Source organism: Jatropha curcas, chromosome 9 (assembly GCF_041381405.1).
Source record: "Jatropha curcas cultivar XTBG-Jc1 chromosome 9, XTBG_Jcur_1.0, whole genome shotgun sequence".
Classification (NCBI taxonomy): Eukaryota; Viridiplantae; Streptophyta; class Magnoliopsida; order Malpighiales; family Euphorbiaceae; genus Jatropha; species Jatropha curcas.
In genome coordinates, this window is record NC_143159.1 from 7,852,739 (window position 1) to 7,869,330 (window position 16,592).

At 32.4% G+C, this 16,592-nt stretch overlaps 2 protein-coding genes across 4 annotated transcripts; one reads left to right on the forward strand and one right to left on the reverse strand.

The window, feature by feature from the left end:
• The first annotated feature begins 3,949 nt into the window (after positions 1-3,949).
• On the forward strand, positions 3,950-8,016 carry SCL1 (SCARECROW-like 1). Of its 3 annotated transcripts, XM_012210714.4 has the most exons (4): positions 3,950-4,247; positions 4,570-4,626; positions 5,831-5,882; positions 5,990-8,016. In XM_012210714.4, the coding sequence occupies exon 4, from the start codon at positions 6,048-6,050 to the stop codon at positions 7,806-7,808; it is 1,761 nt and encodes a 586-aa protein (XP_012066104.1). In that variant the 5' UTR covers positions 3,950-4,247; positions 4,570-4,626; positions 5,831-5,882; positions 5,990-6,047; the 3' UTR covers positions 7,809-8,016. The 3 variants fall into 3 exon arrangements, with proteins under 3 accessions (XP_012066104.1, XP_012066106.1, XP_089582170.1); XM_012210716.4 differs by lacking the exon at positions 4,570-4,626; XM_089726044.1 differs by lacking the exon at positions 3,950-4,247 and having other exon boundaries at positions 4,266-4,626.
• A 1,173-nt stretch (positions 8,017-9,189) lies between these two features.
• Positions 9,190-16,428, reverse strand: LOC105629175 (Polynucleotidyl transferase, ribonuclease H-like superfamily protein). The gene is made up of 14 exons (XM_012210713.4): positions 16,217-16,428; positions 15,945-16,001; positions 15,805-15,870; positions 15,050-15,183; positions 14,853-14,965; positions 13,501-13,629; positions 13,323-13,393; positions 12,938-12,997; positions 12,239-12,294; positions 11,792-11,852; positions 11,383-11,650; positions 10,750-10,931; positions 10,373-10,668; positions 9,190-9,525 (listed from the first exon to the last, which is right to left on the reverse strand). Exons 1-14 carry the CDS (start codon positions 16,325-16,327, stop codon positions 9,402-9,404), a joined length of 1,728 nt encoding a protein of 575 aa, XP_012066103.1. The 5' UTR covers positions 16,328-16,428; the 3' UTR covers positions 9,190-9,401.
• Between the last annotated feature and the right edge of the window lie 164 nt (positions 16,429-16,592).

A 16,592-nucleotide genomic window follows, 5' to 3' on the forward strand; every position in this document is an offset into this window, starting at 1 on the left:
TTCAAAAGAGTTGTTACAAAATTTCTTTTCTTTTAAAAACATTTCTTGAAGAACAGAGAAGAAAAGAAACAAAGGGGGTCAAAGAGAGAGCTTTGAATGATTTAGATCTCGGAGGACTCTTGCTCTTGCCAAGGATATTTGTGAAAGAGGAAAGCGTTTTTATACAAAAGGGATGATAATCCTGTTATAAATGATGTTGGGATTTACTCTATAAATCAATGAATATTTCTGACATGTGAGTTTAAAGAGACAATGCATGGGATGTATTTAAAATGACTCTCAGAGTACTTATTGCACATGCACATGTAAAGCTTTGAAGATGGAGAAGCTGTTTTAGAAAGTTGTGTTACGTTAAAATAAAATCAGACAGTTGTGTCAGAAACAGAACAACTTTTGCAGAAACTCAATTAATAACCACCAACATTTTTTACTCCAAAAATCTTTTTCATGTGGGTAAACGTAAAAAGCAATAATTTGGGCTATTCCTCTTAATATTTTTATCAAAAATATTTCAAAATAATTTTAAGAGAGATAAAATGAATTTTATGCTTGCAAAGGAATTTTCTCTCTATCCTATAAAATATTCTAAAACTTAAAGAAATATTAACCACTAAAAATATATTCAGTAATCTTCATGGTATTCAATAAAAAAAATATTGAGAACATTGAAAATTCTACATAAAATAACTTCAGCACATACAAAAATATTAAATTTATTCCGTTTGTATAATCATTAAATTTTACGGTAAATTACCCTTGACCCAACAAACATTAATAAAAGGGTGAGTTTACTTTTGATATAACAATTAGGCTATTTGATTATAATATAAATTAAAAAGTCATGAATCCAATTAATTCCTCTTTAATGTTTGATAAAGTCATCAGTTGAAAACCTCTAGCGAATATAAAATGGGTTTAAAAAATTGAGGCGAATAATCAAATGATCCAACATTAGGAATAGACAAAATTGAAAAATTATGTAAAAAGACCATATTTAAATAATTGGGATTGAAAAAAAAAAAAAAAAAGTTCACTGGACTAAAACAGGCAAGCAAGCAAGTTGTGTATTATCCTGTCCATATGTAGATTTCAACGTTTTCTATTGCCAATATTCCTAATCAAATAATTTTTTATTAATTGATAGCAATAATTAATTATTTAAGATAACAAATTTCTACATTGTAGTGAATTGTTTGTCATTAGCTAGACAAGAGTCACTCCAAATGATAAACATTGTTTTGGATAAGGGAGAGAAGAGTGACAAAGACTAATAATAATACTAATATTTTTTAATACTACTAATAATAATAATAAAGGATTTGGTTATTTTAAATTTATTTTATATAAGAACGAGCTTATTAGTTACTAAATTTAAAATTATAATAATTATAGTTGCTCAATATATGAATTTTAAAATATAATCATGATTAAATCTTTCTTTCAAAATCTAAAACTCATAATTTAAAAGCTCTCTTTTCTTCTTTTTTGGCTGCCACCGGTGATAATCCATTTCTCTATTTTGTTTATTTTTCTTTTCAAATAATCCTCAGATTATATAGATATAAGTTATGATTGCGCAAATATTAGATTTTATTGTTGCTCATGTATTGAGATTTTGTTCTCAAATCAAATTATGAGTTATTGTTATCACCATTATTGTGATTTAATCTAGCGTCTTTTGTTATTTGGATAGTTATGCAGAAAAAAGTGCATGTCTCCTCTCTAATAGAAAGAAGAAAAAATTTGAAGGTAATTATATCGGACTGATAGAAGGACTATGAAGTCAAATAATGGCCATGAATAACCACCAAGTGGAGTAAGTGATCGCCTATGACATAAATATTATGCTCTGACAACTCGATAAAATATTTCAAATCAAAATTGTGTTTTTTATTATTTGTATAAGTGGTTTATTATTAAACTTATTATAAAATAAAATATAGAAACATATCGATTTGTATCCTATATTTATATACACTAGATCTGTATACAACTTTTTCTTAATAAAATTTCTAATTTAATGTTTTTTTAAGAATATATATAATGATTAATAAATTGATTTTTATATATACAAAAAGTATTTCAGCTTTTTTTTTCCAATTTCTCCTTTGTTTTGCATTGATATTAATTTGATCAAAGTAGATATCAGAAACATATAAAGTCAATCTCAACTAATTTGAAATTAAAGCTTAATTATTGGAAAAGATGAACCTTATAATACATCAACCAAATAATAAATCATATTTTATTATTATTATAATCTATAATGATGTTTTTGCATAATTTTTCAATGTCGAGCTCTACTAATGCTTATCCTACACAATGGATGACATGTTTGATTCGTTTCACATTTGTAGCGATACCGAAAGGGTTAAATTTGACATTTTACCAATTCAATAAAATAGAGAAGGCCACTAATTTCTTAGCAATTAGGACTTTCTTCACTTTGACTATTCTCACACGCTCTCTCTTTGTCAGGGTTTTATTGGTCATTCCCACGTACACGAACACGCCTTTGAAAATTAGGTTACACGGCAAGAAAAAAAAAAAACCAATAATAATAATTTTCCCTTTTAAATTTAATTAAAGATTTTAGTTAAAAAAATATATATATAAGCTATGAGCAAAAGCAGAAGCAACAACTTTTTTTACCTAATCATGTAAGTTTCCAATTGCTGAATGATGGTGATATGGCATCATAATCATAAGCCACGTCACCAACTTTTTGTATTTCTATGTATCCAATTTGTCTCATTTTTTGTATTTCACTCCACCATAAGAACTCATTTTTAGTGTTTTCACCTTCATCCTTTGTCGTGGATTGCTTTTGGATAACTCCATTGATCACTATTTTAATTGCTTTTGAAATTTGTAACAATTTCAATTAGTCTTAGTTATTAAAAATTGAAGTTTAATTTCAACATTTAATTGTTAAAAATATGAATGTTAATAGATTATAAGATAGTTTTTAAGTATTTGCATAATTTATATTCTGCGACGAAGTTATATTCTAAAATTAAAGGATTAAAGAAAATTTTTTAAACAAATCAAGGAATTAAATCAAACTAAAATTTTGAAGCTGGCAACTAGGATCATACCGCTCCTAATTTCGTCATTGACCATCTAGGGTTATAGAACTAAATTTGTCTTTTAATTTTTTATAGATTTACCTACCTAGAAGTATATGAGAAAACTAAGAAGAAATGAGTTGAAATATGATATTCGAAATTTATATTTAGGCTCTATTCGCAAAATTAGTTATCTTAATAGTTATTAGCGGTTTTAATAATTAATAGCCGTTTGAATATCTTTTCATAAAACGTTAGAAGTTAAATATTATAGGAATTTGTGTTTTATAAAATGTTATTTTAACGTTTAAAAACTAATTCAAACACTGTAAAAATAACATTTTCAAAAAGCTAAAAGCTATTTAAAAAATTATTACAGAATATAGTTTTAACGTTGTTACTCGGATGGAAAGTTTTATTTATTTATTTAATCTTTGAAAGGAAATAGAAAAATTTATTAGCGAAAAAAATCCTCATATTAAATATTTATTTCAAGAGCCAATTAATGTTTTATAAAAAAGAAAAATAAAATCAAGAATATAAAATTTAAGATTCAGTCAATCTCATTAGTCATGACTCATTATACAGATACGGCTTCTTCCATTTGTCTCCTGATTTATCCAAATGAATCTCTATCATTGTAAATGTAATTAGTGAGAGGAAAGTCAATAATTAACTAATAAGCAAGTCAATAATGCCAATAAATGTACGGTACTCAAATTGAACGGTCAAGATTGAGTGATTGTGTGGTGCATTTAGACCTTACCATGGTCCAAAAAGGATGGGGATGACGATGATGAATGAGTATGTAACAACTTAGTCAGACATTGGTTGGTATTGGTATACACTGTACACATGCACCAAAACAGAAAATAGTTGTTAAACCCAAGGACAAAGTAGAAGGAAAGTGCACAGAGGTTGAATTGAAATAAAGAAAGAAAGGAAGAGCACTAAAAATAAAATAAAAAAAAAAGAATTAAAGAATTGTGTTTTTGTGAAGCCAAAAGAAGAAGTTTCTCTTTGAAAGAAAATGTTGGGTCAGTTTCTCACTACTTTTCCATTAATTTTTCTCAAATTCCAGAAGATCAGATTTTCTTCTCGTTTGGTCTAAATAAGATATTGGCCCTATTGGAATTTTCACTTATTCAGATTCTTAGCTACAATCTTGTCACCAACTAGGTAAATCTTTTCTTTAATTCTTTGTTTAACTTTAATTTTCTTATCTGGGTTATTTATTTTCTTTCTTTTTAAGTTAGTTTTGTGTTTTTCTCCTTTGTTTTGATTATTTATATGATTTGTTGCTCCTCAACCTACCTAACCTCACAATCCAAGGATTTTTCTATTGTCAAGAAAATATAAGAGGCTTGTTTACTTTTGGCTTCCTTTTAAGTATCTTTTTTTTTTTTTTTAATAGTCAAAGGCTTAAAGCATAGGTTTTCTTCTTTCCTTCAAACATAGTTTTGAGGTTTATTTGCCTATCTGGTTATCTACTGAATTGCAGGATTAGCTGTTGATATGACTTTTATTGATTCCTCTTGAGGTCTTTCTCCCACATCAGGTGCATATGTTTTTTTCTTTCTTTAAAGAAGAGAAAAAAAAAAACCCTTCCATTTTTAATAATTTTCAATAGTTGGGTGTTCCCTTGTTTCTCAATGGATTTTTTATGGATCTCTCTGTTTTAGGAGATAACTTTGTTTGTTGTAACCTCAAAAAGATTGGTTTTTGATCTGCAAGTGTTTGCTTAACAGTTAATTTTCTGATTTCAATTTTCGTTGAAAATTGCAGTCTCTTCTTGCTGGAAAGGCAAGATCTTTATTGAATCTCTCTCTTAATATTAGATATATCTCCCAGCTGCTAATTTTGTATGACACCTATGGTGTTAATTTGATGGAGACCTTTTCACTTGTTCAAATACTGTTTCTTTTGAGGATGTGTTCGCTGAATTTCATTCGCCATAACTTGATAAAGGAGCAGAAATAGTTTCATGCTTTTTTTTTTTTTTTTGTTTATAATATAAGAAACTACTGTGATTTTACCATGAACTAAGATTTTGCCAATGACAAACGAGTCCATGCTTCTGTCTTATTGAGTTACAAAATTGGTATCTGCTCAAAACAAAATTTAGAATTCTGTGATTGTGATCATTATCTGACACGCAGTCCAATTGTGTGTCTCTTTGGCTTGAAATGAAGTCTTGCCTGTAAGGAATTTTTGGTCAATCAATTTGAAGAAATAATGCAATTTTCAGGACAATAGGTCTTGATCAAAGTACCTGAATTTCAGAAATCTCAGTTGGTTGACTAAAGCAGTGAAATTTCAAATCTTTCCCATATAAGTATACTTGAATCAAGAACCCAAATGTTGGCTCAACAAAGAGCTTTAAAATTTTACCAATGAGCTTTAGTTCAGTGGTACTAGAATCATCTCCAAAGCAATGATGTTGCAAAACCTTAAATCAGAGCCTAATTCGCCAAAAAAAAGAGAAGAACAAGAGAGAGATCTTAAATTGTGTTCTTCCCTTCTGACATCTTTCCATAGTTCCAGATATGTGCATATAAAGCGATCCCTTATTTCAGTGCAGAAAACCCTCTTCATATTCTCCATTTTGTCTATATTTCAGTTATATCTCTCTCTGTCATAGAACATTCATAAGTTTTCATGCATATGTGCACACACTTGTATTGGTATGTTTATGCGGTTGTTTGTACTTTTGCTGCTGCACTGAACTATTATTTTTTGCCATCTCCTGTGGATAAATACAGGTATCCAAAAAAAACTGCAGAAGGATTTCAACTCCGAGTGACCAATGTCCGGGTACTCCTTTTCTCATGTCATAAAAAATGCAACAGCTTATGCTGTTCAGTGGTTTCCATTTTTGAGAAATTTTAGAAAAGTTTTCTGAATCTATATGGTTTATGCAGGCCTTACAATATATGATACAACAATCAATCTTCAACACTGAATTAATTAAGAGAAATCATGTCATTAGTTAGACCTGCAGAGCTTTCTGCCACAGCATACCGAAATCATAAACTCTACTCACTCAGCAGAAGCAATGAGAATTCTGGCCTGTCCAGCCAAATGTTTGGATCTGATAAGCGGAAGAACATGTATATTACTAATTCTGACTCTTGTGAGAGTTATGAGAAGTACTTCATTGACTCCCCAACAGAAGAACTAATACACCCATCTAGTTCTAGCGTTTCTGGGAATTCATTTCACCTGCAAGATGTATCTTCTTACCAGTTGAGAACTGGTTCAGGATCCTCAATGACCACTCAAGATGCCTACAACACTTTTCTGTCAATGAGACACCGTGGTACCTATCAATTCAATTCAGAATTAGATTATTTGGAAGTTCAAAGCCCAGATGCAGTGGACTTTGATGCAGATGAGGTGAGGTTAAAGCTTCAGGAGCTTGAGAGAGCGCTACTAGATGATAATGAAGATGATGATGAGGATGAATTATTTGGAAATAGTCAGAGCATGGAAATTGATGGTGAGTGGTCTGAATCAATCCAGAATATGATGCTTCATGACTCACCAAAGGAGTCATCATCTTCAGATTCAAACTTAAGTAGCATTAGCTGTAACAAAGAAGTGTCACAATTATTGCCTCGGACTCCCAAGCGTTTGCTTCTTGATTGTGCTAATGCACTTGCAGAAGGAAATATTGAGGTAGCTGATGCATTAATAAATGATCTTCGTCAGATGGTTTCCATTCAAGGAGACCCTCCTCAAAGGATTGCAGCCTACATGGTGGAAGGTCTTGCAGCTCGCATGGCTTCTTCTGGAAAATTTCTCTACAAAGCTCTGAAATGCAAGGAACCCCCTTCTTCAGATAGGCTTGCTGCAATGCAAATTCTCTTCGAGGTTTGCCCTTGTTTTAAATTCGGATTTATGGCAGCAAATGGGGCGATGATAGAGGCATTTAAAGGTGAAAAGAGAGTTCATATAGTAGATTTTGACATAAACCAAGGGAGTCAATACATAACACTGATACAAACACTTGCCAATCAGTCAGGTAAGCTACCATATTTGAGATTAACTGGGGTTGATGATCCTGAGTCAGTTCAACGTCCTACTGGTGGCCTGAAGATAATTGGGCAAAGGCTTGAGAAGCTAGCAGAAGCACTTAAGGTGCCATTTGAATTCCATGCTGTTGCCTCCAAGACTTCACTTGTTAGTCCATCAATGCTGGAATGTTTACCTGGAGAAGCACTTGTAGTTAATTTTGCTTTCCAACTCCATCACATGCCTGATGAGAGTGTATCAACAGTAAACGAGCGAGACCAGCTTCTCCGAATGGTTAAGAGCCTAAATCCAAAGCTTGTAACCGTAGTTGAACAAGATGTGAACACCAATACCGCTCCCTTTTTGCCAAGGTTTGTTGAAGCCTATAATTACTATTCTGCTGTGTTTGAGTCCCTTGATGCAACTTTGCCAAGAGAAAGTCAAGACAGGGTGAATGTCGAAAGGCAGTGCCTGGCGCGTGACATAGTAAACATAATAGCGTGTGAAGGAGATGAAAGGATCGAACGTTATGAAGTTGCAGGTAAATGGCGAGCAAGAATGAAGATGGCTGGCTTCACTTCATGTCCAATGGGTCCTAACATAGTGGATATGATTCGAAAACTCATAAAGCAGTACTGCGATAGATACACGTTGAAGGAGGAAATGGGTACGCTGCTTTTTGGGTGGGAAGAAAAAAGCTTGATAGTTGCTTCGGCATGGAGGTGACCAGCACCATTTGGTTACTACAGCATCGGCACATCTTACTTTTCTTTAGTCCTGTATTATATTTTTGTGAGATCAAGATGCATGTTAATATATGATCTTATATTCTTATTAGACAAAAATAAGGACTTCCTAATGTCGTGCTAGAGTAAAGTAGGAGGGTTGCTAATTTATTTATCATTATCAGATTTTCTTTATTTTTTTCTTGCTACTTTTCACTCCATTTTTGTTTTATCTTTAATTTTCTGATCATCACTTTGTTGATAGTCGGCTAGAGTCTAAACTGCTTATGTTTTGGAATTTGCATTGTACTTGATTTCAGTTTTCCCAGCTTCAAATTTCCTTGTACGTGCATCCTCTGTCCAGTGGGCATGGCCACTGGTTCACATGCCCACTGGTTCATTTTGAATCGAAATCGAATTGTATTGTAGATGAACTAGAATCAAACCGGAATCAGCGGTTCAAAGGCCGAAAAAGGTTCATGTGAATGTTAAAATTTGAACTTAAACCAGCCCTGAACCGACAGTTAACCGGCGGTTCCGGTCTGATTTGAACCAGAAATTTTATATTTTTATTTTGAAAATAATAATCATTTAGCCTATTTTATACGTCTCTAAAAATCTAAATAATATTTAACTACATGATATATTTTACTTAATTTTTTTTAAATACACTTTACTTTAAAAGCTAAAAATCTAAAAAATAAAATGGTAAAAATAAAAATATTTAGTTTAAACTTATATTGTTTCTAACTTTTTTTTTTTACCCTTTTAAATTGTTTACTAAGTTGAAAATCACATTCTTTTGAAGCATTCTTCAAAATTTTCTAATAATTTATTTAATTAATAACATTTAAATAAAATAAAGTGATAACTTATTTGATTATTTTGTAAAATTAATTAATTTAATCCTTATATAAGTATGAGCATTCTAAAATTTATTTAAAATAAAATTTAACAATATTTTTTAAACTCTTATTAATATTTTCGAAAGAAAAATATAACGTTAGAATCAATTTAAAAAAAAAAAAAAATATCGCAGAAAACCGTGATCAGAACCGTCGGTTCATCGGAACTGCACCAGAACCTGCCGGAACTGGAACCGGACCAAAACCGGCAGTTCAAGGGCCGGTTCAGATTTAACCTTTTAAAAATTTTGAACTGTCGGTTCCGTGAACCGAAATCCGCAGTTCAATGAATTGGCCATGCCTACTATCCAGGAAGGCAGGGCAGTAAGTAAAAGGTCATCTGTATAAATTAAGCCGTAGACAATAATTTATAAAGAAAATTCAGACCAAAAATGGTCACGCAAGCCAGAGCCTAGCCCATAAATTAGCACATTTTCTCCCCTTTGGGAGAACATTTTGGAAAGTGTGAAAACATCATTGCAAATCAGAAACCCCATAGAGCTTTCATTTCCTCTAATAATCAACTAACATGCTTAATAACTTACTTCAGACATTCTTACATTAATTTACATTAACTCGTACAATGCGAAACTGTTTTACACCAAAACAGTTAAACTTGGTGCTAAAAATCATTTGTAATGATTGTGGGATCAGAAAGTAAAGGAGAATAACAAACATATGTAGCATATTCAGTTCTTCAAACCTACAAAACACAAAGCTACTTCAGCTTGGGCTTGAAGCTCTTCCAAGACTTTTACAATCTTCTCACGGCATTGTGTGGTTTCTTTCTTCTCCGCGAGCAATTTCCTCAATCTTTTTCCAGGTTCGAAGACATGGAGTGACAGTAACAAAAATATTAATTAAGATTTCATTCAACATTCAAGGTTTCACCTAGAAGTAGAATAGTACCAAATTGGCATGTTCCAATTCGGTCTATATGATTCACGTTGATTTCAAGTTGTGATGAAATTTCAAGCATTAAGCATCTAACTTTTCAAAAATACCTAGTTAAACATTACAAAAACTTCAAAAGTAGGTTGATCTAAACTTTTGGTGAAAGACCAGCCAACCAACTGAAAGTGGGCACTTCAAAATATTGAAGTAATTTCAGGAAAATATGAATACCCTAAAGGATATCATTGAGTGGGAAACCAATCTTGTGCTTTAAACATAAGATCACCATTCATTTCCCATCACCTATTGCTGGAACCACAACAGTGGTAACAATTGACAAATCAAATGTCTTCTAAATATCATCTAATGCTTTCCTTACAAATGAAACACATAATGTAATGCTGAACAAATTTGTTGTTCCTTGTCTATTATGCTGCAAATCTTTTTTAAACATAAGATAAAAACCCTAGTATGCATCAGTTAAAATTGAGCAAAGTTACCATCTAAAAGTTCTAACTTCTTGGCTGCATTTCAGTTACAAGCTTTCAAACTCTAAAACTCTATGGCTATGTTTCGAAAGCCATAAAATGTAATGTAATATAATCAAAAGTATTTACAATACAGATATTACACTAAAAATGCCTTTAATTACATTACATTACATTATGTTTTACCAAACATAGCCTAAGTTACTACAATATGAAAGGAGGCAAAGAAGCAAGGCAAGTAAATGAAAGACATTCTAAGAATCATAGCAAATACACACCTTCTAACAATTGCAGTATCTCCATGTCCGGTGCAAATTATAAGCATTGTATTAGTTGGCAAGGCAGAGTATAAGCAACGGACCCTGTTATCCATGTTAGTCAAAATTTCCTTTAGATCAGATGTCATACAGCATTTGATGCCATTCTTCTTCGCAGACTTCTTTTTGCATGTAAGCAATGATATCATCTCTGCAAGTTTTGCATTTAGCTTCTCCTCATCCTCCACTTGCTTCTTGAAATAGGAGTTCAACTCTGAAAACTGGGTCCAGATGAAGTGCACCCTATCATTCTTCACCTACAACAACCAAAATTCAAATTGGTATCCTGCCAGCAATAAAAGAAGGGGAAACCTAATTATTTATAGCCAATTCTGCACCTCCTTCATCGCCTTTGAAAGTGCTTCATCATCGGAAGACACAGGAAATGCATGGGATGATTCAGAAGCATAACGCTTCACCACGGAAATATCATCAATGACAGAGGATATTTTACCACTCTCACTCAAAACAGTGAGGAGCTTCCTCCTTAAAAATGATGCAGGGGAACCAAAATCAGGTCCTGACAGAAGAGCCAAGGACATATATATGGGTTATGAAATACATAGTAACATTGGAAAAACATAGAGAAGCAGAAAACAAAAGGAAAAAGTACAAAATATTACTGTTGTTTTACACCTTTTCACATTAGAGTCCGGATTTTTTTTTTTTTTTTTGACAAAAGAGGATTTGTGTTTCATCTGTTAACAATTAAGGGTCCAGTGCAATGTGGTGTGGACGTGTTAGACCTTAATTATGCAATGCCACATGGGCATAAAATTAATGGTATTAAGGCATCAGACCATTAATTGTTAACAGAATAAAACACAGATCCTTTTTGTCAAAAAACAATTCACGGACGCTGAAATGAGCAAGTGTGAAACTACATGGTACTTTTTTGCACCCTTCCCAAAAAACAAAAAAAAAAAAAAAAAAAAAAAAAAGAAAAGCTTTAATGAAATCGATTCGCTTGCCATTTTTAATCTTTAACAATGCCAGTTCCAAAGCTGCTCTTGCATCTTCAATACTGTCATGTCCAGCCCCTGACTGCTGTATCTCTCTAGAAAGAAATTTCTTAGCAAGAATTCTGAGAGCAGTTTTGTAAGATCCACCTCGGGGATGCTTGTATAACAATGCAGTATCAATCACCAATTCATGAGAGATCTTTAGTGCTATCAAATCATTCTCCAATGAATGGCCAATCAGGATAGTCTCTTTGTAAACCAGCTTTAAGAACTCTTCCTGAATAGAGGGAGCAACTGTAAATGCAAGAAAATACTATCTTAAGAAAGAAATTGAACAGTAAGACAGCATCATACAAAAGAAATTGAACAGTAAGACAGCATCATACAAAAAATTGTTACTGCAGGGTTACTGTCAAACCTGAACATCTTTAAGACTTGTCGTTACCCCAGTCAGCATCTCACGTGTGATTCCACTAAACCTGAAAAATCAATTTATTGTTAATGATTTAAGAAAAAAGCCATTTTTAAACAGGCTGAGAAGGAAGGAGAGAGAAGAGATTAGTCAATGTTCTTTAGATATCTAAATATACTGAATCAAGCCATAATTTGCATCACAATAAACAAGATGAAGCAAGAATGCCAAAAATGTTAAAACTGAAGATAAACGTCACATAAAATGTTTACATTTGATTAAAGTCAAGTAAAATCATCATTCAGTTTTTTCCATGAATCACTAACAAGAGACATGTCCACTCTCTTCCTTCACACCATGATTCTTTCTTTTGCCTCCTATTGTGGTTACTATCACTATGATGTGGATCAAGGAAACGACACTTTAATAGGGTTTGGACAAGCATTGACCTACCGCGTGTTATAGTCGACAATATCATTTAATGGTTTAACCAATTTATCTAATACCACCTGCAAAATGGAGAATCAGCATTAGACAATTATGTGGAACCAAATAAAATTGATGTCAAGAATCCAGCAGCAAATTAGGAACTCAGTGAAAATACTACACATGTTAAAAGCTCCAAAAATTTCAGAATAAATGAATTCCAATAGAACCAAGTCTCAATAAAACTTCATTTGTCAAATCCAAATACAAGAAACACATGATACAAAATATAAATGCTGATAAATATAATCAGGAAGGGCATACAAATACTGAGCAGAATACAAATATCTTGTGCACCAATCACACGACACAGAAACAGAATTACAGAAAATTAAGATGCAATGGTAACTCAGGAAACCCTTTCTTGTTCCCAGAACAAAAAATAGCATTCGGGCCCCCCTTATTTTACCTTTGAATACAGCAAACCTTCATATTCAAAATGGCCTTGTGGTAAATCAATAATCCAATCAGAATTTAGAAATAAATTCTGGTGATTGAACATCTTAATGCAACAAATGCTTAGCAGAGTCATTAAGGAATTTCATGCAGATTAAGTTACCTATGTTAGATAATTTATAAAAATGGCACACTATTAGGGCATTCCATTACAAGATTTAGTGCAAGTTCCCTACCAACACGAAATGAAAAATGCATTTTTCAGCATACCTGTCCTTTAACATCCACCAAGGTCACTCTTGTCAGCTCAAAGCCCTCATTTGTGATACACTATCAAAATAAGAGCAAATAAATCAAGTCAGAGAGAAAGCAATATCAAACTATCTGCTATACACGAAAGGTATATAATCTTAACGATCCATGCAGAGAATAACTCTTAACAGACAGTACATACTTCCAATTTGGAGGATACCTAGCAGCTCTTCAAGTTAATATGCAATTGGATTAAGCATAAGGGATAACAAAAAGATATTTTCTTTATGCTTATTCTTCCCAACTATAACAACCATACAAGTTTATACTTGATGCAGATTCACAGTGCCTATCCCGATACTTCAAAATATTTCCCAATTTTCAATCAAAACTAACATCATACCATTTCACAATCAAGTGCCAGCATATCATAAGGAGCAGAACCTGGAGGTGCAGGATTGGTAGACAGAAAACCTGCATGAAATCAGTAATCATGTTATAGAACTGCTTCAATGAATGAACAAACAAGTAAATAATGTTATAAGCAAAGGATAAATCAAGACAAATAGCAAACACATTACCTGGTTGATTGATACAATACCCATTTTCTTCCATTTGTTTAGCTGCAAGTGTGTAGTATGTCAGCGGGAAAGGTAGATCTTTCATGAGTTCTGCTGATGGTAAGTCCCTCATACCAGAATTTCTTCCTTCTGCATAGTGTTGTTAACTTGTCAACTTCAAAGGCGAGTTTGTACTACATCCTTATTTTATTGTTTCATGGTCATGTGACATTCACATTCTAACCATAAAGGACAATCATTAGATCCACCATCGATTAAATCACTTTGTTTTGTTTGATGTAAAGCCTATTTAATCATCCTTGTTACAGGAGTTGATTAAGAGTTTACAGAATATAAATCACTTAAAAAATGTCAATAAACATCAACATTCAAATGAGAAATACTACAAAACAATTAAGGAAAAAATCATGCCAAACAAGGTGGTCAAGCAAATGTTTTTGCTTTTATAGAAGTTGTGAAATGCTGCACTGGGGAGATTTACATGTGAAAACACAAAAAAAATAAAAATAAGGAAATGAATAAATAAACAATAGAAGTAGATGTCTGCACAAATCAAATGGGATTCCACTCATACCATTGGTACTCTAAAATAATAGAACTGAAGATGTCAAACTGATCTTCTGGAAGAGGTTCCGCCAGTATGTTAGTTTTTTTGTTTTTTTTGTTTGGAAGGAATGGATTTCGATCAGTGAACTAATTACTGTAATTGCTACTCTAAAATCAAGAGTCTGGTTCATGAGTGCTTGCAGAAATTTCAATATAAATTCACACAAAAAACAGAGCCCTAAAACTATAAGTGAGGAATTCTAGCCAAAATTGGGTGAATAGCATGAAAAAAAAAAAAAAAAAAAAACAAGCGTACTGACAATTTACAATTTTTTTTGTCTTGTATAAATTGCTGAAAGACCCAGATACAAAATTCATAGAAAGTACGAAGAAAGATGGCTTTGATGACTTTCTTTTCTACTCACACTAGTTAGTAAAAAAAAAAAATCATTGAAACATATATAGAACACCTAATTCCATCCTATGCAAGCAATTCAATTAACTCAATATACTCCCTCTGTTCCATTTTATTTGCATGGTTTGACAAATCACACACATTGAAATTTAGTCAACAAAAGTTATTTGACCTTTTTTACCCTTAACTCATTAAGATGTTAATAAAAGTCCTTCATTTAATGAACAATCATAAAGGTTATTGAAATTTAGGAAAAATAATTATTTACATATCTAAATTTAGAAACTTTGCAAACATTTTGAGACATCCAAAAAAGAAATAACAAGCAAACAAAATGGGACGGATGGAGTAATAAGTTAACTGAATGAAGTTTTGGGGAACAAATGAAAACCTTGTTCAGATGTCTGGGTAGATTTCCTTGAAACTGAATCAACTGCATCTCTCTTTCTTTTTGTCTTGCAAGTTAGAAGTGCATCAATTGTCTGCATTTCATCTGACATACAGCTACCAAAAGCCAGAAAGTTGCATGTTTAAGAATGCTATTATGATCTATGAAACAATAGAAAAGAAAACTGAAGCATTTCTAACCTAAGAGCTAAAAGTGCCCTTGGATTGCCACAACATTCTTTAAAACTACAAAGTAACTTAGACTTTGATAAGTATAATGCCGCATCCAGGCCAGGTATGAAAAGCATAGCCACTTTTGGAATCAAAGGCTTATTCTGCAAAAACCAATAAGGTCATGTCATTATTCAGAACGTAAAATTTATCAGGGGTGCAAATTTATCGTATGGCGCTCCTATAAGCACCATTTGTTGAATGTGAGCACAAGAAGGTGCAAACAGTATCCAAAGAAGACTCAAAACCAGATTATATTTTTTATACAAAATACAAGAATGTTAGCTAAAAAGTGCTCTTAGGAATTGGAATACGTTAAAAAGTATTCTTAGGAACTGGGAAACATTAAAAGTATAGCTGTCAAGTATTATTCAGTTGCTGAAAAATGGACATGCTCTAGGATACAAGAGGATTGCGAACGCCACATTTATAAAAGTAAGTCAATCGAGATGAGTTGTCATTTCTTTTCAATTTCCACTCAGAGAACCAAATTATCAATGTGCTAACTAATCTGAAAATTCTACCCCATCTAGGGTCCTCTGATGTACTTCTAAATCTTTCAGGATAAATTACTTCTCATAAAAAAAACACATGATCACAGACATGCATACTTAAAAAGCACAAAATCCAAATTCAAGGCTAAAATAAAAAACAAGGGAGGAAAGTTAGTTTTTTTTTTTTTTTTTTTTTTTTTTTTTTTTTTTTTTTTTTTTTTTTTTTTTTACCTTAATAAAAACCCATGTTGGCATGAATCCTTCAGCGAGAACCCAGGTTACAAGTCCTTGAACGTCCTGTTTCAGAATAAAAACTCCAGTCGTAATTTTTCAACATTTTTAAAGAAATAGACAAAACCAAAGGAACTTACTTCCATATTCAAAGTTGAGTTAGCTTCTGGCATCTTGAAAACAAGTTCTGCTTTTGCCTATATAGAAACATTTTCAATTCACACAAAACCAACATAAGTCACGGTATAATAAGTAAAATCATATATAGGCCGCACATTTTTCAGCCCTTGATTAAAATTTAACATTATCAAGCAAGCCCATTTCTCTTGTATGCTAATCACAAATAATTAACAACAAATAAAATTGAAAAACACATGTTTAAAGACCAGGAAAAAAAGAGAGAGGACAGTACTTGCGGTCCATAGATATCATAGAAATTGCTGCTATTGTTGTTACTATCATCAATCGATTTCTCTTCGTTGGGAGATATAGGTTCTTCGCTCTCATCTTTTGAAGAAGGCATTTCCTTTTTTTTTTTTTTTTCTGTTCTCTCTTCTTCCTTCCTGCTGTTCAGAGAGAGAACAAAAAGTACTACAACACCGTAGTGCAGAAACGAAAAATTAACCCTTGAATTGAATTGATGCCTTGAAATTTATGTAATTGGACTGGGCTTTGGTCATTTTGGGTTTGTAAATGGACTAAGCCTACCAGGTATAACCCACCCCTGACGCTATTGAAATCCACGAAGGGTTGAGCATTATTCGATCGGACCGAATAACCGAACTTCG